We start from the raw sequence: 26,043 nt of genomic DNA on the forward strand, positions 1-26,043 counted from the left end.
ACGCCTACATTGGGATGGCAAGTAAACGATGCATATTTGACATAAAAATAGAACCTATCTAAAAGTATTTATGCAGTTTATTTATTTTGAAGATACTGCCGGCCAACCTTTGAAGACCAAGGCATGGTGTAGACGGAACATTACAAGAAGTCAGCAAAACAAATATATACACACAAACATTCAGTAAAACAAGGAAACAATTTAGTCCTTAAGTCCATTCTAACAAAGAAAAGTTCACCAATTGCACTAGAAAATGTTGTAAAAGAGGCAAGGCCTGTCATGCTGTGCGGCAACTTGTTCCACTCGCAAACGGTACGAGGAAAAAAGGAATATGTTAAGACGTCTTTCATACAACAAAACTGACAAATCAGTCTCTCATGTTTCTGTCCTGTGTCACGGCCCACGTTGAAGGTAGTCATCAAACTTTAAACTAGTTTTGTTATGTATGATGCTATGAAAAAATTTTAAGTGCTTTACTTTCCTTCGACATGACAACTAAGGCAGTCCAGATGCAGCATACAAAGGGTAAAACGAAATATCCTGCCGTGCCTAATCGAGGGAATTTATAAATATTCTTGCTACATGGAAATATTTTTTCTTCAGTCCCGAATGGTTAACGCAGGTCACCAAGGCATTTCTGCCTAACATTTACTCGTGCATAGTAGCCAGTCTCATTTTGAAAGTTTTGATTTTAAAAATGCAGATGTCAACTTTCGCAAAGTTGCCGTTTCTTTCTAAATACATCAGGCGCACGCGTTCGCCATCCCGCTTTGGAAGTGTGCTGCCCTCCTAAAGACGGGGCTCCGATAATGTACTTTTCGAAGTACAGATCGCGGAGTTTTAGCCCCGTTGAGTGCGCTTCTCGCCGAACACGGGTGTAGCGCGGAGAAGCAACACCCGCGGAAGCGAGCTCCGCGGGTGTTGCTTTCCCGCAGTACACCGGTGCTCTGTAAGAAGCGCGCTCAACGGAGCAAGCCTGCCGCATTCAACACTTTGAAAAATACAATATCGGAGTTTACTCCGAAGAGTATATCGAACAGAGTGTCGAACGGAACGGAACGGAACCGAACCAAAAACCGGAACCGAACCGTTATTTTTAGCTGAACCGGAACTGAACCGAACCGAAATCTTCGCTGCTATGTTGGAACTTAACAGGAACTGAACCGAAAAAAGTATAACGGTAACCGGTTCAAAACGGTTCACGGTAATTTTTTTTTATTAAAAAAATGAACATTTGAGAAATAAAAATTCGCATCTGGGTATTTGTATCTAGAGGTCAAGTTGTCATATACCGAATTGTAATGTATCAAAAACAGAATTTTTCCTGACGGTTTTTTATTAACACTATTAGTCATGTTTCGCGTGGTCACGTGACGTCATGGTCTCACTGCATATTGTCAAGTAATGTCACGTCACATGGCCCCGTGATGCAGTCACGTGAATCCCTTCGTCGAGTCGACTTAAATTAAGAACGTCACTAGATGTATTAGTGTTATTGGCACCGTGACGTCATATGATATCACGACTTGTCACCGAGGGTCACGTGACAGCATGACACTCGATTATCATGAGCCTGAGTCGAGTGGTCGGGTTCATGACAGTAAGCTTCGCCAAACATTCGGGTAATGACTCGTGTTCAATCAAAGATGAGAATTGCCGAACTCTAACAATGTCTAAAACTCAACCCAAGATTTACTTACTCCTTGCCAACTCAAGCGGATGGCTATATATGATGAATACTATACGGTACATGACTAGCGTCAGATCACGTGGCCTCTTGTTCTAATGGCGAGTTGAGCGGGGGAAAGCAGTTTCCTTTATTTTTTCTGCGTCTGCCATGAGAAAATTTAAAAAAAACTAATTGGTGTTTTTGCAAGTTATCAACGTCAGGGATTAGCTCTGAGCGGTATTCACTGAAAGTTCAAAACATTGTTGCACTACCTATTTTACATGTACACATCATTAATGCACCCAAACATGTGTTTGTTGTTGCTGAACTATCTCAGAAAGCTGTCCCCAAGAATAGAATCATTTAAACGACTAAATGTGACTTATCAATACGATGATAAATAGGACTACAAGTGTGTACGGGCCGGATATCTGAAAAGAAAGATACCAGTAGGCTTAAAGGGACACCCGAACGTTCGCATCATATTTAATGCCAGGGCACACCGTGTGCCAGGGTCACACTCATTTTACATCATGCAAAAAACAGTCTGCAAACATCCGTCATTGCCCAGTTTCTTTTTGAGATCGTTTCCGTGCGGTATTCGAAGCACGGATCTAGTGGTGACTAAGTTCGAATTTGTTTGCAGACTGTCCTTTGTATGATGGATGAGCAGAGTCACCTGGCTTTAGTCTGTGCCTTAGTCTCACAGGAGTGTCGTTCTCTAGTTCTCCCCCAAGCTTTGACAATCTCCGTATTTTGCTTAAACTTCACAGTTTTTGGATGCAAAATAAAAGAAATGAAGGATCCCCATTAACGAATGACGCCTATAATTGTCGAATGAACACCCCCAAGCAGAGGAGGGAGTCCTTCAGGAACAAAAAGTAACATCTGGAGGAGCATCGAAACGAGAAGAAAAAAAAAAGGGGGGGGGGGGGGGGGGGGGGTTTAAAAACATACTCTGTCGTAAAGGTTCCTCAGCTCCGCATCTTCGGCACAGACCAGAAAGCGTAATCCTGGAAACTGCTTTGTTTGCAAAAACACTCTTGCCAGAACGCCGAAAAAACTCTTTTACCAAAATTAAAAAAGTTTTTTTTTTTTTTTTTTTTTTTTTTTTTTTTTTTTTTTTTTTTTTACGAAGTGATTATTGGTTACATATAGGGCTACCAAGAGCGTCGGTGTGGTCGGCGAGCCGATTCGAAAACGCACGGTCGAATTTGTCGTTCACAACTGACGATCCTGACCCTCACGTCAAGGAAAGAACGCCACTGAACGCGCCTGCACGCTACGAGCCCTGGCACGAGCCTCTTCCTTGGAAGTCTGTCATGGTCGCTCGGGAGTTCATGTAACGCGAACAGTTTTAATTCGAGAACCTCTACAACCATCATATACGTTGCATAGATCACTTCAAAATGTACGCATTCTTACGGTCTTTGTAAAAATACTGCAAACTGGCGTGCGAAAAGACAACATAAAAATGGCACAGCCTCTTGGAGGCGAGTACTATATCAATTACAGTGATATGATCGGTTGGAGTAATTTTGGAGCACCTTTTGGAGCAGTTAAAAGACCACTTTGCAGCAGCAGAAGCAACTTTTGGAGCACAAGTTTACACTTAGTTTACAAGTTTACAATCCTATCACTGCAAATGCTATACGATACTTTTCAATCCTATCACTGCGAATGCTGTACGATATAAGATCAATGTGCTGGCCTGTCCATCGCGAGAAATCGTCTATTTTGCCTTCCCACTCCCGAGCAACCTTTTGTTAGAATCAACTGCACGGCAGGTTTGATTCCCCCAAACGTGGAACTAGCTGTTGAAGTTCCAGGCACGACAACAACATGTTGAATTATTATAAACTGTAGCGAATGGTTATTTCAGGTACAGAGCTAAAGGTAAACAAATAGTATATTCCTCGGAAATCATGTCCGAACAGAATAATATTGAGCACCCAAGTTGATGTTCCATCAAAGTCCTAAATTTCGTAATAAAACTGCAATTAATAATTCAGATAAAATCAAAATTTGTCATCTCATTAAAAACACCAATGACAATTTATATCTGAGACTTCATGATAACAAAACATCGTCATCTTGAACGATATATAAGCCTCAGAAACAATCCAGTCGAGCTTATTACGAGTATTCCCTAGCTTGCATCCGCTCGTCTAGCTAACCGAGTTCTAAAGGCCCGTTCACACTCTTGCGACCGAGTACGACTGAGAGAGACGAGATCTCTTAAAACTTCTTAAATGTTTTTAGAATGAGGGAACAGACTGGCATTGTGGCGCCATCTATGCGGTGACCCTGGAACTGCATTTCACAAGAGCGAAGGTTTTGCGGGATTTCCGAGGTCAAATGTGCGTAATACCCATAGAAAGGCTCGTTTACAACATTGACAAAAGTTTTTCGAGCCAAGAAAAAAAGGACAATGCGCGAGAAATAAAAAAAAAATATGCCGGACCGCCGAGTTTACACTGCTTCCCAATAGATGGCGCCAGTGTGTTCTCTGGTTTAAGAAGTTTTAAGGAACCCAGGTCGCAAGAGTCTGAACGGGCCTTTAGTCACTCCGTTCACCGTGCCATCGCACAGATGGAACCTACGTAAAGGCAAAGCTGAACCAGAGATATTCACTTAAAGTATAATCCTATAGAGAAGCCCACATAAATCTTCCCGCATTACACAAGCATCCTCGCTAAATCTCGAATTTGAACAAAACAATAGTCAGAATATCGCAGGTTATCATATAAACTATCCGGAGTTTCATTCAAATTATTTACTGCAAGGCATATAGAGTTGTTACATCAGCAATTACCAATTTTTTTTTTTCGTTTTTTCAGCCCGAGGACGAGGAGAAGGGGACTTTTTATTTTTAGTACGCGGTTGAGGTGCGGCGATGGAATAATACATAATATCGCGATTTCTACTCCGCGGTTTTCGCTTCAATGCAGTGCTCCAGTAGATGCGGTGAGAAGCACACTCAACGAAGCCACACCTAGCCCACCAGAAGAGACCGCGAACGTGAGAATATTGCGTCAATTCCTAGTACGTGTTCGATAAAGATCGGATCGAGTGGTACACGTTGCATATTGCGATCATCGAAAGTTCTAAAAAGTCAGACACGCCTACCGTAACCATCCGGTCGTGTCCTCGGCTGTTTACGGGTCCCTATCATTTAGTCGAAACTCGTTTCATGGAACGACGTTTCGTGGACAACTTTTCATGGACACACGCTTCGTCGACCCGGCCCTTTCATCGACACTCGTTACGCGAATTGCACGCTGTATGGATATTTCGTCACGCGTGCATCACTAGGGTGCGCGTTAACCCACCCTGCGTTCACGCCGTTTCGCGGCGACAGTATGCGGCGGCTCATTACAATTAAGATGGCAATTTGGGCCAGTTGGTTCCTGAGTGAAGATAGGCACCGAAAAAACAAGAACAAGAGACGTAAACACTGGCGCACTCGCAAGTAACATTTATTTAAAAAAAAAAAAACGAATCCCTTATATAACCGCGAAAAAAGCCCTTCGTCACGAATAGGCACGGTGTAAACCCGTTTCTAGAAAATCAAATTCCTTTGTCGATAAGGTTATTGACGATCACTTGCGCACATCTTGCCCTTTGCGTTGATTTCAAAGGCCTCATCGAGCTCCCTGGATATCTTACCTCTGTATCTAGCCAGAATTGTGCTGTCTTTAAATGACCAGGAGCAATGGCAGCGAATGGAGTGTGCTGCCAGATGTTCAGATGGGGTTGCTCGTGTAACCGCGTCATGTTCACGTGCGCGATCGTTGAAGCATCGCCCAGTCTGACCGATGTATACTGACCCGCGTGGCATTGGAATTCGGTAAACAACTCTCGTTGTGCACTCTGTGCATTTCTTGCGGTGTTTAATTTTGCATTTGTCCGCCGCACCAGCGGAAAATTTGATTTTGCGGCACAGTCTTGACAGCTCATTAGGTGCCGAGAAAACTACTGGTGCGTCGTACCGGTCAGCTACCTTTTATAATAGCGAGTTCGTTTCACACGCACTGGCATTGTTCGAGTTCTCTCCCAGGATGCATCACACTCACAGAGTGTTGCACGGAAAACTGGACTCAAACGAACTCGCCAAGTGCACCGAGTGCAGAAGACTGATGCTGCCGCCATCCGTGTTGTAGGAAAGGTACCGACCTCAAACTGAAACTAGCGCCTTTCTGTTCGGAGTGATGCGTGGGAATGCGAGAATGCAGTCGCTACCAACGTTTATATACAAACGTTGGTCGCTGCAACCTGTGGTTTATAGTTTCGATGACTTCAAGCAGCCAGGCTGCCGTAGAGATAATTACAGACGGCGTAAATTTCCGCAACCAGCTGTCTACAAAGCAGCTGGTTGCGATCTTTCAATTCTTATAACCGTTTACACTGAAGAAAACTGATGATGCTGTCCGAGCAGAAGCTTGATCCGTTTGAGCATGGTATTATTCGTGAACCACTGAAAGGGTACGGCTTAAAACTAGCGTGTTGGAATATCCAGCAAAACTGAGACTTTCGATTTGGATCGTCATTATAGGTGGATTAGATATTAGCCTTGGTGAGGGCGTCGAGAACGAGAGCTTTCTCGAACAATATACGACGGGGCAACTTAGCTGACGTAGGTAACTGTTAAACGTGATGATGTTGCCCAATCCTCGGGTAAAGTCTCCATCTTTAGCTTTCTCTGATGCTTATTGGGCAGTCAGAGGTTTCTGCTGGGGGAGTTTTGTCGACAAATGTTAAATTTTTCACCCGCACACGGATAGTGATAGACATCTCGGGGGTCGCTGTTGCGTATGTTCTGAGCATTTCTTTACACACTGGTATATTTCAGCGTTTGTGCGGCAACAGAGCGATTTAAAACCTGCAAATAAATCACGGGTTGTCAATTGCTTCCTTCGGGAAATAGCAGACGCTCACAATTCAAGCTCGCGTTTGATTTCATGGCCCGCGGGACGCGATATCTATGAGAAAATCTACTTTTTTTCCCGTTCGGTTCCGCGACACATCGTAGCAGACGAACCCTCGTCGTCTGCTCCCGCTCCTCGCCGGCCCCACCGGAGCGAGGCATGACGGGATTGCATTTTGGCGCACTCCCGATTTTCTCGGTGCAGCGAGTGCATGCACGCGTGGGGTGTCAGCGCTGAAACGAACTCGGAGAGTGCAACCACTCGTGGAGTGCCGGCCGAAACGAACCCGTTCCACGCTGCGAGTGGGCACGCGTGGGCACGAGTGCCGTGAAACGAACTCGCTATAAGGTTGTGGGCAATGACAACTGGTCTACATGTGCTTTTTTTCCCCATTACAAAAATCCTAGGCTCATTACAAAAATGTCAATTCACCTGGCCGATTCGTACACGCGTCGCTTCGCGGCCACAGTCTCATGCGGATTCTCACGGAAGAAAGCTAATCTGAGCTGTCGATGAAACGATTTGTCGATGAAACATCACGTGTCGATGAAACGTCGTTCGATGAACTGATTGTCACCGGGGGTGGTCGCACCAGCCCCAAACATTTCAGAAATGAACAATAAAACAAATTCGGGGGAAGGGATATTTCTCTTCTCTACTAAACCCTTCTCCCAAATACTTTTTACGACCCTCCGTAACTCTCTCTTTATCTCCCCCCCCCCCACACACACACACACACATGCGCGCACACCCACGCACCTTTTTGTTTTGTGTGTGTGGGTTTTTTTTTGCTATTTTTTGTTGCCCTCTTACCTCCCAAACACTACTGACGTCACCAGCCACGCCGCCCCTCGGTGACCCCGGTAGCGTTGTCCTCGAATAACTCCTTCCCAAAGTTGTGAAACGTTCCTTTGTCGTCACCGATAACTTCCACAAATGACGATCTTGCGACGAGAAAGTTCAGGGTATTCAAGACCCGCCTAGGGACAATCTCGACGTCATTGCAACGTTTTCAGCATAATTTCTGGCACATTTCGTGAATTTGTTTTAGATGAACCCGTTAAAACTTTACTGAAAACAGCTGGGTTCCATCTCCGTCCGTGAAAATCGGAGACTTTGAACTTAAATTCAAAACTTTCGAACTTATGCATCGAAGCCGTCGAAAACCTTCAAACAGTTCGAACTTGAATCTCGATTTGAAGTTTTCGATTTTGATTCCTGAAGAACTTCGAACTCAAAATTTCAGAAGCCTTCAAATTTTCGAATGTTTCAAATTGAAGGTTTAGAAAAGTTCGAAAGTTGCGAACTTTATTTTCAATTCGAACCTTAACGAGGTTCGAAATTTTCGAAACCTTTCGATCCCAAACTTCGGAAGGTTTACGGCATCCCTAGTTATATCGGGAAAATATTGGCCGGCACTCCGTAAGCTACCTGCATACTTTAAGAGTCCCTGGAAAAGTAGCGCCATTATGGTCCATGAAATGAGCAGTTTCTCCTCGTCCTTTCCATTCCTGGTGAGCCGATCCCAATTTCCGGTGACAAGTTGCTTCGTAAAGATATTTCCTGAATGCCGAGATTTTTCTATCGGCGCACACACGGCGAAAGAAGTATGCATCTTCGCACCGCTACCAGATGCGGTGTCGCCGCTTGGAGGCAGGGAAAAATAATCTTCCCGACTCGAAATACGCGAAGAGAGCAACATCACTGTAATAGATCTGCGAAGATAAACATGATTGATAGGTTGATTGCACGCACAGTGCCAAAGGCGCTTATACTGGTGAGGAACGCTGTGAGTACGATGATGCCCCGTAGTGATTCTTGAGCAACTGGTTCAGAACGACCCTTTCGAAGCCTTCGGAGATTTGAATGGACCGAAATGACGATGTCCAACCAAGACAGATTAAAAGGAACGGTCGTCTGTATGTTGGTATTTGTGTCTGGCGAGCGAGTCAGGCAAGGTGACGGCGCTACTTTCCCCAGGCTCCGGCGACTTTAACCCGCATTTAATAGGCACTGTTCACAAAATTCTAACCAGGCGGTAGAGTTGTCACATCGACAAGTTTCCTTCTTGTTAACAATTACCAACGCGCGCGCGGGATGACCCTGAATGGCACTTTCTTCCAACGCACGCGGTTGCCCTAAGGAAAAACGACAACAAAATTGCGCTAGGCGTAAGTTTAACGGAACAAACGCTTTTTGCCGGATTTCCTGGAGAGCAGACGACGGTTACCGCAATTGGGCGTACCCGAACTTGTTTGTTTGTTTTTGTTTTTACGCGATGCGGCGCATTGTGTACGTGAAGTACATTAGAGAGAGAGAGAGGGGTGATCAGTGGACGAGTGTGTTTGCGGGCACTGCAGCTCGGAACACATGGAGCGAAAGCTCGCGCTGCAAAAACCCAGGGATCCTAAGCTCGATGCCCACCCATGCCCGTTTCGAGCTGAATGAGCATCGTACCGCGGCGTGCGGTCGTGTATCACCACTACACGATGCACGCTAAACGCCCTAGGTTACAGCGGCACTACTGCACTGGCTAAATCTCTCATCTACAGCGGAGACAACAGGCGCCCATTAATCAGGCTGACTAACTTCCCCGCTGTCTGGAGGCCTGTCCAAACGGGACACTTCGGAAATCGTGAGGCGAGACGACTCAGGCAAAAATCGTGAAAGTCGAAGCGTTCGGCAGTCCAATGTCTGTTTGAACAGACGGTTCTCCTCCTCGCTTCCTCCGCATTTCGGTGGCCTCGGTTCTCGTCAGACTCGACGTCACACGCCACCTGCCAATGGCTGTCCTTCTGTTCTGCCGGGCCCTCGAGTCCTTGGCCGTGTTCCCAAATTTACTCGGTCTTACTCCGGGGTAAGCATTGTGTGCCTTTGCGTTCGAAAGCCTGTTCGCGTCCATCCTCACTCTACTTGCGTTATCCCGTGACACGACCCGCAGGAGTAGCTCGGATCTACTGGGGTAAGATTTTGAACACAGCCTTTCCCGTCTCCAGGACCTGAAGACCAGCGGAGGCCTTGAGCGACTGACCGACAGCCAACAGAGCTCGTAAGTGGCTGTCCGGACCCATGGAATGAGCAGGCTTAAGGCCCCCGGCCCTCGTAATAAAGACACGGCCGAAATTCGACCAAAAAAACTTTTCCCACGGCATCAAAAAAAAAAAAAGTAAAAAGGGATGGAAGCGGACTGTTGTATGACTTATGTCGGAGTCGTGTCGCCTCACGATTTTTTGAAGTATCATGTTGGGACGGACCATAATAAGGTCCGCTACGCTTCGTACAAATAGCGCGGGAGCACAAACCGCGCTTCGGGCGACGGTGCTCTGCGCGAGTGTTGCTTCCCCGCAGTGCGACCGCGTCCGGTAGGAAGCGCACTCAACGGAGCCGACCCGCCCGCGTCAACAAGACCTCGAACAGTGAAGCATTAGGGAGCTTCAGAATAGCGTATATGCAAAGAATAGCGTCGCCTCCATTGCGCATGCGCCGAACGCCAACCGCGTTTCGAGGTTTGCGTGCGCTATTTAACATACGCTGTTTGTTTGATTGTTTGTTGTTGTTGTTGTTGTTTTTTTCTCGGAAAACGCGTGCGTGCGCGGACAATTTTTTTGCTCGTCATTTTTTTTAGCTAACTTCTTACGAGTGCAGTTTCAAAATGGAGGTGCCCAGGACCGCGGCAGCTTTGACGGCCGTTGTGAGCGCGACGTCGGCGGTGTCCTCGAGAAGGCGATTTTCTATACAGGATTATATTGCAGTCACGAGTGGCGCGTGTCATAAATGGTTTGGAAGACCCAGCAAAGTCGGCAACGATTGCCCGCAACTTGTTGCTTGCGACGCGCGAAGATTTCTCGCTGTACGAAAGTCAGTCGCACGCGCCAAGCACACACCTGGGTGTTGGTGAATAGCGTGACGAAAAGATTCCATGTTGAATTGACCTGAGACTGGGGCAGAGAAGAAACATCAAAACGTAGAAGGGACTGAAAATAGACAGGACGTCTGTCTATATTCTGTCCCTTCTCCGTTTTGATGTTTCTTCTCTACCCCAGTTTCAGGTCAATTGAACATGGTTAATATTCACCAGCTCGACTGCACACTCACGATTGTTTTTCTATAAAAGATTCCAGACCAGGCAATCTAGGGATCATTCTCATAGACCTACCTTTAAATTACCCAAGCATCAAGGAAAATGCTGGGAATGTCTACGCGCCGCACGCGCTCGCCTCCTCCGTCTAAAAGATTCGAAGCAAATAGCCAAAATAAGGCGCTGACGAACGCGCGTGCAAGATGCTATTTGTTTCAGGCTTTAAAAGAGTTACTGCTGCAGACGCCGGCACGTGCGGCGCGTGGAACACAATTCCCTGCATTCTCCTTGATGCTTGGGTAATTTAGAAATAGGTCTATTCAGTAGACTACTAATCAATAGGCACCATTTTCATGATCAGTAGACTCTCGGGTAGATACAAATAGAGCTTTCCAGAGCTGTATATGTAGAGAGTTTGGTCAATGGGAGGCGCGGGCAGAGTCAGGACGTGCGGCAGAGTCGGAAAGAGGGCTTGGCATGCTCTCTTGGCCAATCAGAAGCCGAAAAGAATCCCCTAGCGGTGGTAGCGGCAAACAGTTCTGATCAAAAGTCTATGTTCGTATATGGTTTTAATAGGCGCGAAAGAGTGAAGTGTAGTGACTCTTTGTGGTTAAAAATAGGGTGCACGTGTTGTTTTGATCATGATCATGCAGAAAGATGTAAGAAACGAATGCGCCGCGCAACTCTGTTTTGCTCGGACAGGGTGTGACCGTTCGGACGGCAGATTCTCGGCCCTTGGCGCTTGGCGTATACGGATTATGTCGATCGTTCCGCTAGTCGCACTCTTCCACCATCATTTTGGATTAACGTGATTGAAACATCACGTGTACCATATTTTCAGCCATCGAGAGTTACTCCCATGCAGTTATCAGGTTTGTTTCTCGCGAGCACCGCCAGGGTATTCTTTCCGGCTTCTGGTTGGTCACATTCGAATTTCTGAAGACGCCCTGGAACACGCCCAGCCCGCTTTCGGCCAATGGCGCCTCCTCATTTGTCTCCTATACTTCCCAACGAATGGCCAAACTCTCTACATTTATGGCTCTGGAGTTTTCTCAAAGATTTGCCGCTGTGCGACCCGCGTCGGCCATGTCTACGCTCGCACCGCCCTCCCTTTGCCATCGTTCCAAGCCCCCCGCTTGCGCGCCTAGTTTCCTTTCCTTCCGCTCACCCGGGGTGGCGGTCCCGTCGCGCGTGTCTAGTTTCCTCCGGCTCCTCGGGGCGCTGATATTCGTTGACGCGAAATAATGACAACGATGAATATGTGTGCGTACCCTTCGTCACGATGACAGTAAAGGTACGAACACAATAAATGTGTTCGTACTTCTGTTCAAAATTCTGTGTCACGTCTGCGCCGTGTGCAAAACAGCTTCGCTGGTCATCCACCTACACAAAGTGGATGACCATCCTGCCTTTTTATGTGCTTCTGGCTTTTTTTGTGTTTTGTGCTCGAGTATGCCGTTAAAAACCCGTGCGCAATTATCCTGCACAATTATCACTTTTCCTAGACACATGTATAATCGGTGACACATGTATAGTCAGTGACCGAGAGAGGTCACTGACTACACATGTCAGCGAGCGCTGGAGAGGAGGTGACTTCGTCTCCAGCGTTCGCTCTGCCAAAGTGGAAAGATGTGGGAGGAGCTCCCACTTTGCTCTTTCCCTGTAGCCGACAACATTTACACCACTATGTTACCGCGAAAATTGCGCTCATACATTTCCTGAAACTATTATCAGTGCAACGACGCGTGAAAAAAACCTTGACGCACGCTTACTACCCTAACACTAGCTAATAGCCACGCTGGAGACACGCGAGCGATAAAAACCACCGGCCAAGCCTACACAAATGAGCTCAAACAGGCGGTGCCACACAAAACTGCCTCTAGGAGTAAACAACGCTATTAGTGCTAGTTTGACTACTCCATTCTCACATGCTCCAGCCTCATTATACAACGAGCATATTTGTGTAAGCGAGGAATAAAGTTACATGTATACAGATTAACATCCTGTGTTTTTTTGTTTTTTCTTATAACAACCAAATTAGAGGCGGCTTTGACTGGACGACAAAGGAATTGCCTCTGCAACGAACAATGTGAATTGCGACATAAAGCTGGTTCAATGGCACCCCTGTATATCGTAGAATGCATCTCAGCTCGAATGCAAACAGAAGAAAATCTTTTTCCTCTCCAACGTACAAACTCGTGAAGAAAAACGCAATAATTACGTCCTTAGAAGTGGCAAAAAGAAATCTGGCTAAGACCCAAGCACAAAGGAGCGCGCTGTAAGTGCTGTTACACACGCGCTCCACGTGTTGGCGTCTGCAGCAGTAAATGAAATCTCGCACGCGCGTTCGTGAACGGTATACGGTTATTTCCTTCGAATCTTTCATACGGGGTAGCCGAGCGCGTGAGGCACGTGTACCTACATTTCCAGCATTCTCCTCGATGCTCGAGTAGTTTAGCCTCTCGCGCAGGGGTTTCGGCGACATCAGAACACCGATCTCTGGTTGGCTCTGATGGGAAGGGGGGATCGGTGGCCGAGGGAGAAAGAAGAAGACGCCGTTTCGAACGGCCACGTTTTCCATGTTCTCCGGGGAAAATTTATCGGCCGCTGGCCGAGGAAACGTTATGACGTCTGATAACGTTACAGAAGACTACCGGATAATCCTGCCACGTCTGACATCAGGTAACCTGAGCCTGAATTCCGTTTTCTTGCATGGGGACCTCTCGGCGCGCCCGTATCGAGCTCCTGATTTTCGAGACGCCCTACGTGGCATCGTCGAATTGAAGGACGTTGTGAGCCTCGGACAGTTCCAGATGTCTCACGTCTGGATGCTGACGTGTGTCAACGCTGTTACCAAGGCAAAGCTCGTCGCTCAACGAGAGCTCTGCGTGAAAGGCCGAAAGTGCCTCATCATTGACCCGGACAAGCAAGAAGTAAACCTAAAGCTTCTTTGGCTTCCACAGCATCTAGAGGATCGACGAGTTATCGAAGCTCTCGCCCCGTTTGGCAAAGTGCGATCGATCAAGAGAGAAAAATGGAGGTGCAGCGAGCTTGAGCACATGGAGACTCTAAATCGAGAGGTAGTACTGGTATTAGGGGATGGTGTCAATGCCAGTCAGATACCACATCTCCTTCAAGTCTACGGATGCCAGAGCCTCGTCCTTATTCCTGGCCGACCTCCGCTGTGCTTGCGCTGCAACAAAGTGGGACATATTCGACGCTACTGTAGAACACCGAGGTGCTCCAACTGCCGGCGGTATGGTCACCAAACTGAGGAGTGTGTCAACGGCGCCACCTATGCGGACATGTTACGACAACGTCAAACACACGAAGATGACACAGCGGCGGAGCTCCTAATGGACGTCAGTGAGGTAGCTGACGTCACCGGGGAATTGCCACCCGTTGAATCGGCCCATCCTTCAGGAGACGCACGGCCCGGGGACAGTACAGACACCCAGCCATCACAAAACATCGACAAGAATGAAGTATTTCCAGTGTTGGAACCTGCAGCATCCCCAAACACCAGCACCACACAGAATGCGCACGTGGAACCTGATGCGACTCCCGTACCGACTGTCTCCAAGGCTCCGACTACACCTCAGCACGCAGTTAGCGAGGACGGCCCTTCCTCGAGCAGCAGCCAACCACTCAAGCGACCGGCACCGGTTGACACAGAGGCACCTTCGTGTTCAAGCGGGTCGTCAACACTACTCAACCGTGTTGGCGACGGAGACGTCGCCAAAAAGAAGGCATCGGGGTCCCGTGCCAAGCCGAATGCGAAGCCAGGAGCTACCTCAAGTGTGACGAGTGTCGTTCAACGCTGAAATGCGGCCTCTATGAGGACGGATAGAAGCTAAGAATATTCCCCTAAATTTCACAACACTAAACGTCCGAGGTCTAAGATCTCGTGCGAGGCAGGTGCAACTTTGTCGGCTCTTGCAACGTGAGCAGCTGGACATTGTTGCGATTCAGGAGACAAAGATAGAGTCGGAGGAGGCCACAACAAGTGCGCTCCAGCCTTTTTTACATAGGTATGAAGTTTGTGTGAGTCACGCTGTGGGGCTATCGGCTGGTTGTTTCTTGTTTCTCCGCAAAGACTTGAACTACACCTCGCTCTCGTACACGGTTGACACTGAAGGTCGTTTTATCTGTTGTGACATTTACTTAGAGGGAATTCACTGGCGGCTGATTTGCGTTTATGCCTATAATGACTCTTCTAGTCGACTTTCACTTTTCCAAAATTTAGATGCTTTTCTTGACACCGACAAATGTATTGTCCTATTTGGCGACTTTAACTGTGTATGCGAAGCCCACGACCGCTCGACGATCAGTCTGAGACGCGACAACAGCAGTATCGCTCTCGAGAATCTTGTGCGCCAACACTGCCTAAGTGACGTCGGTGCTTCTCGAACGTCCATCAATCGCTCCACGCACCTGCAAAGTTCTGGCCACGCACGCCTTGATAGAATATACGTGTCTAGTTGTCTTTTGGAACACACGTTTGAATATTTGGTAACGCCGGTATCCTTCTCTGACCATTGTGTTGTAACTGTGAGGCTAGGCGAGAAACGCAAACAAATATCTAGGCCAAAATGGGCGCTGTGGAAGTTAAACAGCAATATCCTTAAAAACAATGACTTTAATGAGAGACTAATTACCTGTTTTATGGCTATTCGTAGTAATACCGATCTTTCCATTTTTGCACAGTGGGATAGTTTTAAGCAAGAAGCTAAAAACATCGCAATTGAGTGTGCGTGTATTCAGGCATATCATGAGAAAGCTGACAGGCGTGCACTTACACATAGCCTTCACGAACTGTATGAGCTGGAATGCGAAAAACCAGGTAGTTTTCATGAGGAAATTTGCTTTCTCAAATCTGAGCTCCAACGCCACGAGCTTCAGCGTTACCGAGGAGCGGCTGTGCGATCAAGATGTCAACGCCTTGTGTCGGCCGAACAACCTACTAAAAAGACTTTAGATGACGAGCGCAGGCACGCCTTAGCTAAAGAAATCCCGGAGTTGCTATGTAACGGCGCTTACTCAAGAAATACCGAAAACATTATGAACACATTCACACAACACTATCAAAACTTATTTGGTCAGGTCTCCCCTTCATCAAATGAAGAGTATGCGCCTCTCGTTTCACTGCTGCCCAGCTTGAGTGATGAGGACTCCGAACTATTTACTAGACCGTTTTTTCTCAAAGAGATATGCCAGGCCGTGGGGTCTCTTCCTAGCTCGAAGGCACCTGGACCAGATGGCCTCTCAGCAGAATTTTATAAGCAACACATAGACATGATATGCCCATTCCTCCTTGAACTTTTCACAGCTTCACTTCAGTATGGCAGGTTACCTCCATCGTTTTATCAAAGTCACACCGTGTTAATACCAAAAAGCTCCGACTCCGACAAGTTAAGGACTGTTGAAGGGTATCGCCCAATAGCGCTCTGCAATGTCGATTACAAAATATTTGCCAAAATTCTTACTAAACGTTTACAATGTGCCATTTCAAGAGTGGTTGGAGCTCATCAAACATGCGGGATTAAAGGCCGCACAATCCAGACAAACATTCACGTAGCGCGATCAGTTCTTCATTGCTGCGACAGTTTACAAGATCAAGTAGCCATGCTTCAAATTGACCTAGCGAAAGCTTTCGATCGCGTAAGCCATTTCTTTTTGTTTGCTCTTTTAGAACACATAAACGTAGGAAAAGTCCTCCTTAACGGTATAAAAATATGTTATTCCGAAGCAACAACTCGATTAATAGTTAACGGAGCTCTTTCCAAACCAATTTACCTTCATTCATCTGTAAAGCAAGGATGTCCCTTGTCTCCCCTTCAGTTTGCATTATATTTGGAGCCTCTGTGTTTAAGTATACTGAAAAGTACAGACGTAAAAGGTTATAAATTGTTATCTCGTGAAGTGAAAGTCCTGGCTTATGCCGATGATGTAGCTTTTTTCTGTGTTGATAAGCAAAGTATCGACGCTGCATTACAATTAACCCAGCAATTTTGTAAGGCAGCTGGAGCGCTGGTTAACACCTCCAAGTGCTGTGGACTTTGGTATGGGACTTGGGGGACAACGCCCTCGGATTATGCAGGAATGGCGTGGTCTGGCGTGCCAACTACTTACCTTGGCGCGCCACTAGAATGTGTTCGAAATAGCTCACGCTACTGGACAGAAAGTGTCAAAAATCTTAAGCGCAGAGCGGACATGCTGAAGCCTAATCATCTTTCGGTGTTTGGCCGCGCTACTGCATGTAACATCTTCCTAGTCGCAAAACTGTGGTACGTGCTTCAGGTTATTCACTGTGCCCGAGGACACCTTCAGCGTTTCCATAGGATATTTGCGACCTTCATATGGGACTCTTCATGGGAGCCAATGCGGCGCGACAATCTGTTTCGGTCTATCGAAGCGGGAGGACTAGGCTTAACCCACTTATTTGTACGGAAAATTGTTTCACGTTTCATGTTCCTCAGAACGTCTTCCCACCCGTTCATTAGGACCTTTCTCCAAACTCACTTGATGGATCTCCTCCCTGACCTCGTTGTTTCATCCGATCATGTGGCAATGCCGCGACCTTTTGGCTTTCTCAAAGAAGTCGTCGAAGCTTTTGAGTTTTTGAAAGTGCGTTTTTCTTTGGATTATTTATTCACCGTTTCCAGAAAAGAGCTCTACCATAACCTGATAGATTCGCTATTTCCAGACCCTTTATATCGCAGCCACTATCCAAACAGTACAGATCAAGATGTTTTAAAACGAGTTCGCAGGATGCGCGTTCCCCCGACTGCAAAAACATTTTTCTTTAAGCTTCATACTAACACACTACCCGTAAAACCATGGCTACGTGACAAAGGAATTTTTGTACCGTGGTCGGTCAACTGTCGTTTATGCAACACGCCAGAGACTATTGAGCATTGCTTTATTTTTTGCACAGATGCATACCTTTTCTGGGATGTGCTTCAAAGGACTATCAAAAAGGACTTGTATATTAACACATACTCTATTCGTTTTCTTCCTGTGGAAGATCCAGACACATTTCCCGCAGATTTTTTTATTTTGCTTGGTATGCATAGTCTCTGGAAGACTCGCATGATAGACAGAAACGCTGAACCACCAAGGACTACCAAATCAAATTTTATCGAAACATGCAATCACGTAATAAGTGTCCTTGATGAACTCGGGGAAAAGCCAAGATGGTACTGGCGACTTGAAAAGTGCCTTTCGTTTCCTGATTTCTGATACAGCCGATTCAGTCCTGCGCACCCGAAAAGCTATGCAAATTTGTCTGAATTGTAAAAGTGTTGGTGAAAATGTATCTGAATAAGCTTGTATAATCTCAGTGCATTCTCGTTTCAAAACTGCAACTATGACCCATGTGCCCACCCGTCTGTGCTTCCATGCAATAAAGAAAAAAAAAAAAAATCGGTGGCCGAGTGGTCTAGCGCACACCAGCTCGGAGCACGTGGAGCGAAAGCTCGCGCTGCAGAACCCAGGGATCCTGGGTTCGAGCCGCACCCCTGCCCGTTTCGATCTGGATGAGCATCGTACCGGCGTGCGGTCGTGCATCACTACTGCGTGATGCACGTTAAAGACCCCAGGCTAGCGGTTGTACTGCACTGGCTAAATTGCTCATCTACAGCTGGGAGACTCGTCGCCCCTGTGAGGCAGACCAAGTTCTAGGCTGTATAAACACACACACAACCCAATTTTTTTTTTTTTTCTGATGGGAAGGATAGTGGGTAGACCTCAAAGCTGGCCGCCTTGAGATCTGCGCACCACTCCTTCCAATCGGACCAATCAGAGCTCGGCGTATTTATGACGTCTCCACCACCCCTGCCAAAGAAGCAGACGAACTTGCGCCCTGCATACCTCCGGTTGTCAACAAAGTCTGGCAGAGACCATACGCATAAGTTGAAAAGCCGGCGAGTCCCAACACTTTCCTCGTCCATCTCCGTCAGGACCGCAATAACTCGTCTCGCTTTCTTTTTTTCCCCTTAGCAGAGTTGTTTTTAAATATTTGCTTCTATTATACGCACTCGCACTGGCTTATAGGACCGCGAGCTCTTGTGATCTCCTATGACGAGAAAGCACACCTGGTACGCTGGCGCCATCTATGAGCCGAGCCTAGAACTGCATTTATACATGGAACGAAGGTTTTGCTGTATTTGTGAGATCTAAGTTTACGTATTATATATGATAAACTGGGCGTTTATAAGCCATTCCATTTAGCCCTCTCAGGGCGGCGCCATTTCGTTCGACCGCGGCGCCCTCTCCACACATCCGGGAAGTACAGCAGGATCGGCGGGGTAAAACGAGAAAGAGAGGGCACGCGCCCGACTCCGTTAGCAGACAAGACGGGTGGTTGCCGTTCTCCATCTTTGGGCTGTACCGGCGGGCTGTACCGAACATCAAACTCTCGCTCGTGGCTGCCGTTATGAAGCAGTTGGCGTTCTTAAAATATTTATGGCTACTCCAAAATCAGCCTTTAGCGCTTTGTTGTTTTATTTCAGTAATTGATCAACTAGCGTATCTTTGCTCCGTTACTTGGATAGCAGTGGAGTCAGCCGGCGGTACCACACCCAGCCACTGCGTCTATTGCGTCAGGAGAGCACGTTTTTATTTATTATTCCAGACTTCCACACATTGTCACTAAAGGGCTACACCAGCAGGAACTTCGTACAGTAAAATAGCTACAGCAACCAGATTTACTTTTCGCCGGAGCGACTTGCCACTCTGACACATTTGTTCCTTTTTTTCTTTTTCGCACGCAGGTAACATTGCAATTAGACTCGGTTAGTCTTTTTTATCGAGAATAGGATTACACGATAACTTCCATATCAAAATCCACGCATCTGCGCTTGAAATTTTCAAAATGACGCGATTTTAAACCGAGTTTGAATGACAGCCGGATGTCAGGTACAGCCCACTCGGCGGAGCAGACGACGCAGGGGGTGAGAGGGAGAGGGCATTGTTTATCTCTCCGCAATTTTAGGCGCACGGTCGCAAGCAGTCGCAAGTGTGCGAACCAGCCTTTACGCTGAGTCATCTTACAAGGTGATGACCAGTTGGTTTCACGAAATCTTGCTTTAGCTTCCTTGAGGATAACTAAAGCAACCATTATCATGAACTATACACTGAACTCACCGCCATATCTAATACCCTTATACTAAATTCAAGTTCATATTTTTTATCGCATCATTAGCTAAACTACAATACTTCTCTTAACCCTTGTTATTGCAAGAGTTAACGCGATCGACACTTTTATAGCCTTATCTCTGCTAGAATGGACATTTGGGCGAGTGGGTAGGAGCTCATAGTGAAAAACACTGCGAACCACGTTTCACAGACACGAGTGTTGTTCAAACAAAAGGACCAATTGCCCCGGAAGATAATGAACCTCTGTTTTCTTTTTGTTTGTTTTTTTGTTGTTTTTTTTCTTTCCCGAAATACGTAGTGCGCATGCGCGCAGTGTTTGACGCTCCTGGGCTCCAGGTTGCGTGCTACCAAAACATATGAGTTCATCTTGTATGCTGTGCACAAGCCTCGTTGACCCAATCCTTTTCGTAAAAAGCAAACAAAACAAACATCCTTTTTTTTTTTTTTTTGCGTGGGTTAATTTGTTTTTTATCCAGCCGTGATCAGCCTCCTCAAAAGTTAACACAGTTTGACACACGCCACCATACTCACGAAAAGAAGAGAAGAAGTACACTCTTGATCGCGACGAAGGAACAAACTTCGAAGCAACAACAACCACAGCGTCGACGCTTCGTGAGCCTCTTTTTCCATTCAGTGCTTTGTTATTTATTGGATGACATTAAACAGTATCCGTCTGTACGGTTTCGGATATCACCTTCTACCGGGCACGTAGCCAGGATTTTGTTTTGTTTGCACAAAACAAAATTTGGGGCGCCAATGGCAAAATGCTGTATGAGGGTGAGGGGGGAGAGGAGGCCCCAGCAAAATGGAAGATTTCGGTGGGGGGGGGGGGGGGGGGGGGCGCCCCCCCCCCCCCCCCCCCCCCCTTTGGCTACATGCCTGCCTCCTGGCTGTAAGTGTTTTTTCTTGTGAGGTGAGCGGCATGGATTCGTGCCGCCGCAGCTTAAGGTTTTGCTTGAAAGTATGCCGCGGTTCTCGGAGCGGTTCGCACGGATTTGGAGTACGACGACTCGGTGGTCCGGCTTCAACGCGAACCAGACTTGCTCATCCTGATAATGAGTCACTATACATCCTAGAAGTGCTAAGAAGGTGCCCAAATAGCGCGGACAAATGAGTGGGACAAGTGATGCGAACGCGTTGTGTGCTCGCAAGGAGAACAGATATGGCGGACCTGTTTTGGTGCAACCTCGAACCGCAGATGTCCCGAGGGGCGGCAGCACATATTTGGAAACAGGACCCCCATCGCAGCCTACCATATAAACTATAGTCCACGTGCGTAAGGCAGTCATCAATAACCCTTACAATTTTTTTTTTTTTTTTTTTTTTGCAGCGATGCTGTTGTGTGTTAGAATTTCGAAGGAAAAAAATGCGTCCATGGATGTTGACAAACAAATCCCGTTAAGCGGCGCTCCTTCGCTCCGATTGGTCGTGGCAAGTGGGAATAAAAAGAGGGGTCAACTGGCTCGAGTCAGCTTTCTTCGGCATTATTAGATAGTGAGGTCCTAATCCTTTGTCATCATCTACGGTCACCGACGTTTCTCAGCTAAGAATATGAGGGCAGAACGCGCCGATCTAACCTTCTTTCGCTTCCGCGATGCTGATAAAGAGTCTAGAGACTTGGGCTCTATCGGAAATAACTGTCCTCGAGGTTTGCCTCGAAAAAAGTGGGTTTAGAACTTGCCCATAAATGACCATAAGGAAATGATCACTCTGGTCACTAAGAATTAAATAAAGACAATTAAACATCGAAGTCGTGTACGGGTCTTCACTGCAATCATATGTAAATCGTATAGATGTTGTATAGTTGTCGTAAAGATAACAGCTTCGCTGGTCCTCCATCTCCACGTAAAATAATCAAGCGCGATAATTTTTTTTTTTTTTTTTTTGCTTTGGTTTAACATGTGAGGTGAAGAACGAAGCGTTTCAAGATCATATCGTGACAGTGCCTGCGGGAACATCGGCGTCAATTTCGTGTTTCTGTTCTAATAATATTTCGGTTGCTAGTCAGCGCTTGTACGGTGTCAGCGCTTGTCCTTGTCCCGGTCGTCCTCGTTCCACTCGACCTCGTCCCAGATGCCCTCGTATTAGTCGCGCTATTTTTCTCTATTATATCTGCCTTCGCGCTCTTAAACCGCAATTAACCAACCAAACGACTATACATGTGCTCCAAATGTGTGTGTATTATTTGATCGGTTTTCTATGCTTTTAGTAATGACCGTCTCACCAACTGCCAATTTGACTGACAAGGCGAATTTTTTTTTTACACTTTAAAAGTTCCGTTGCTGTTCCGTCAAAAACTTTTCAATTCTCCGACCCCTATCGTATCTAAAGAATCGTACATCCTTACCTAGTGATGGTGGAAACTGGCCACGAGGTCAGGCCAGCACGTTCAAATCAGCATCCTGGTCAAACTGCACCGTCCGTCGTAGCGGATGACGAAAGCTCCCGCCACCATCACCCACAGCGGTTTCCTGAAGGTGAAGAATGTCAGGGATGAGATTGTTACCACACCATATGCCAGGGTATGATTAGGTATGCAGGGACAGAGAACGAACATATGCTAGTCCGGCAACGGTAAGCATCTCAGTTCAGCAGCAGTCTCGATTTGATTGAAACCTTCAGTTTGGCATCAAACTTCGATTCGGCAGAAAGTTCCAGGTCGGCTCAAAGTTTCAAATAGGCTGGAAGTTCCAACTCGGCTGAAAGTGCCAATGGGGTTCAAAAGCCCCACTCAGTTCAGCTGAAACTCAGATCGGCTAAAAGTTCCTTCTTGGCTGAAAGTCTCAGCTCAGCTGAAAGACTCAAGTCGGCCAAATGATTATGCACTGCTTCGGTCTGCACGGTGCTTCACGCCAGTCTCATGTTTTTTTGTTCCACATCTTTCTGTCCACATTTTCAGCAACACAACGGAAAGAGTGATGCTAGAAATATAAACAGGTTAGGGATAGCTATGGAATGCTAATTTCGAAAGTCAAACACGCCGACACAACAGGTTACACAGGTTTGAGTTAAAACTTAGATTAAGTTATATTCGTAGTATATCGACCGATGTTGGATGAGGCTAACTTAAGCGCAGGACAAGCTAACGTCTAAGTTCCATTAAGGCTTCTGCGAGACCAGCGTAAGGTTAGGTTAAGCTCTACGAAGCTATATATTGGGTGATGGGACGCTGAAGTGTTTCACACTTAATCTTCAACGCTGTCGAAGCTGTTGGCGCGAGCATATATGGTTTCATCTCGCAGATCATTTGCACGCGTTCTTGCGCAAACGAAACCATAGGTGAAGAAGCCACGCTCTCGCGCCAGGAGCTTTGACAGCGTTGTATAGGGAGTATTCACCGGCGGCCATAGCTGTGTCCACGACTCCTGACCGTGTGCTGAAGGCGAGCTTCCACAGTTCTTTTGTAACGTGCATTCAACACCGTCAAGATTGCCGGTCTTAGCAGCCTAGTAATGTGAGATCGTTCTGAGCATGCGCTCTAAACATCACCCACAGATATGGCGTCCAGTGAATACTCCTTATACTAAGTATGCAAAGGAGCATAAGAATGACTCAACTTCCCCTTCTGCAACCATAGACGCACACAAATCTCCCACGCAAGCAAGCAGATGACAACAAAACAGCGTATTTGGAAACACGATAGTGCGCTCACTTGAGCCATATTTAGTCACTCCACTAATTCAGAGGTCGACCCAAATACGCCCGGCGCATACGAGTCACGCAGGTCACGTACGCAGGCCCTCAGTTAGACCAACAAAACAAAAACAAAGTCAAAACAACAACAACGACGACGAAAAGGACATCTGGGCGGAGCCCAGGCCGACTCCGAAAAGAAAGCCACCCGGGCTTGAAAAGGGAAATATGCGTCGAAACTTTCGCGCGTCGTGGGTCTTATCCCAGTGGGAAAAAAAGAGAACCGAGCCCTCGTCGTTAGCCAGAGAAAAAGAACGGCAGAGACTTCTTCATAAGGCGGGCGCGCGCCCCTGCTCGCCCAATTCTCAAACGTCCGAAAGAAGCTAGGAGCCACCTCGAAATAGCAGACGACGGTATTTATACCGACAAACCGAAACTGAGGAGAGAGACCACGCCGAGAGCGGGCAACAATAGACGCCTTTGCTCTGTTATTGTTGTTATGGAGTTCTTCATACCTGCACGTCGGGGTGACAAAGCTAATGAAGCGGATCAAAAGAGGACAAAAAGAAAGAGCGCCTAATTGAGCCGGGATTGCCCGGCGAGAACGCGGGCCGGGTTGCACCCGGAAACGAAGCAAAGAGGATAGTCGCGTGTGATGGCATGAGCAAAAAAAGGACTTCCAGCGGGGGTCGACAGCCTCCCGCGGGAGATCGCGTCTCGCGCCGTCATGCTACCCCGAGTGACGGGCGCGTCATGGCTGCGGAAGCTAGCGGGACTTCGAGCAATAACCACCTACACTCGTTGCTCCCTCAAAAAAAAAAGAAAGGGTTCAGTTGCAAGAGGAAGAAGCGATGCTTTTTGGCGTTTGAAAGCTGTACGTCTTGATAATATATATAAGATGTGTCTTATCTCAAAATGCACGTATACATACATACATACATACACATATATATATATATATATATATATATATATATATATATATATATATATATATATATATATATATATATATATATATATATATATATATATATATATATATATAGCCATGACCGAGGCGTCTGTCGCTCTACGGTGTGTCTCGTCAGCTTGGGCGTTGGTTTGCCACTTGAGGCGATGACATGCACAAACTTCGAGTGAGCTGGCACGTGGAGAGTGACAGCAAACAGGGTCCAGTCAACACTTCCGTTTACAAAGCGCAAAAACTGGTACAATTTTCTTTTGTTTTTCTGGTAACACGCGCCAATTTAAAAAAGAAAATATAGGAAACAAAATCCGCCGAGGAAGTAAACGGTTCAAAGGCTGTAGAGTGCTACTGTATTTCACGAAATGCGAATAATCGAGGCCACGGGAATCATTCGGCTTTTCTTTTCCCGGTAAAGGTTAAGGTATCATCGAGTCGGTTCTCAACATACACACGTCGCGAAAGAAACCACCACACGAAGAGAAAAGCCCGAATTCAAGAAAGTACAGGGTTGGTGGTTGCAGCCCGCCCTCTGGTGCCGACTCGCGTAGCAAGACTCGCTCATCGAATCGATTGCACCTTGCCTCGATTCCACAGGAGGGAGCCGCTGACCACAGCACAGTAGAGTGCCTTCATACACACGCGCGCTTACAGCACAGTAAGGGCCCCGCTCTTTGCTTCCGAGCGCTCGACACAACCGTCTAAGTCAGCCATAATGCAACATCAAAAAAGTATACCAGTTTCGAGGTGATCGCCGTTTTTAGACACGTTAAAAACGTAATCGCTCTGCCTCTTACTTTGAGGGAGGGGAGAGAAAGAAAGCTGGAGATAAGTAATTCGTGTCCAATTAAAATAGATCGTAGCTTTCGCAGGTCGTGCAAGACACCTTTTTTTTTTTTTCCGCAGGATCGAAAGTGCACGATAACAATATACTCTTCAGGATGTATGTCAGGCTAAAAAAACATCGCAGTCTGCACTATGTAGGGACGAAACACGCGAGTGAGCTTATCAGAAAGCCAATATTCCGATAAAACTCGAGATAGACAGCTCTTACCTTCAAGGCCGGCAATGTGCCCGTTCCTTTCGGTTCAGCTGATAGCAAATGTCGCGCAAAACGTAGAAGACTAGACCTTTGGAAACATCGTCTTCTGCGCACTGCCATCTTTGTCTGCTGGCTTGTAAAAGGCCTTCTGAGCATGCGCTGTCACTCTGCTATGAGGTGTGGTGTATCGGACGCTGCGCACGCGTCCACCACTCAGTAGGGAGTTTTCGTAGATCGTTTTCGCCATCCCGCAAGGCCCTTCGCAACCCGCTACGATAGAGGGAACTCCACAGTCAAGGCTATCGGCGCGCAGGCGCAGTAGCAACTTCTTCGTTGCGGAACGCTTAGCGGAGGGGGGCAGCGCGATCTACGAAAACTCCCTAGTGACTAAGCATTTTTCGCCCGGGTGATAAGTCATGCAAAGGTCTATACGCTGCGGTCGGACTTACAGTGAAACAGCATAGTCATTAGGGAGTTTTCGTAGACCGCGTTTCCCTCTCCGCCCTCCGCAACGAAAAAGCCGCTACTGCGCCGACACGCCGATGACCTTGACTGTAGAGTTGCGGG

General features: G+C 46.9%; 3 protein-coding genes across 6 annotated transcripts in view; 2 read left to right on the forward strand and 1 right to left on the reverse strand.

Annotated features, from left to right (window-relative positions):
• The window catches only part of LOC8032579, a 196,692-nt gene that overhangs the window by 64,424 nt on the left and 106,225 nt on the right, over positions 1 to 26,043 (reverse strand). For all 4 annotated transcript variants that reach the window (XM_042289370.1, XM_042289369.1, XM_042289368.1 and 1 more), the window contains one exon: positions 22,182 to 22,305. The gene's annotated coding sequence lies outside the window, so the exon portion shown is untranslated. The remainder of the gene's footprint in view (positions 1 to 22,181; positions 22,306 to 26,043) is intronic.
• Positions 13,224 to 14,499, forward strand: LOC115318489. Its single transcript, XM_040205819.1, has one exon. The coding sequence runs from the start codon at positions 13,255 to 13,257 to the stop codon at positions 14,497 to 14,499; it is 1,245 nt and encodes a 414-aa protein (XP_040061753.1). The 5' UTR covers positions 13,224 to 13,254.
• On the forward strand, positions 16,671 to 17,917 carry LOC120836770. Its single transcript, XM_040205818.3, has one exon. The coding sequence runs from the start codon at positions 16,778 to 16,780 to the stop codon at positions 17,915 to 17,917; it is 1,140 nt and encodes a 379-aa protein (XP_040061752.2). The 5' UTR covers positions 16,671 to 16,777.

This window comes from Ixodes scapularis, unplaced genomic scaffold, assembly GCF_016920785.2.
Source record: "Ixodes scapularis isolate PalLabHiFi unplaced genomic scaffold, ASM1692078v2 PGA_scaffold12__126_contigs__length_90152505, whole genome shotgun sequence".
NCBI lineage: Eukaryota > Metazoa > Arthropoda > Arachnida > Ixodida > Ixodidae > Ixodes > Ixodes scapularis.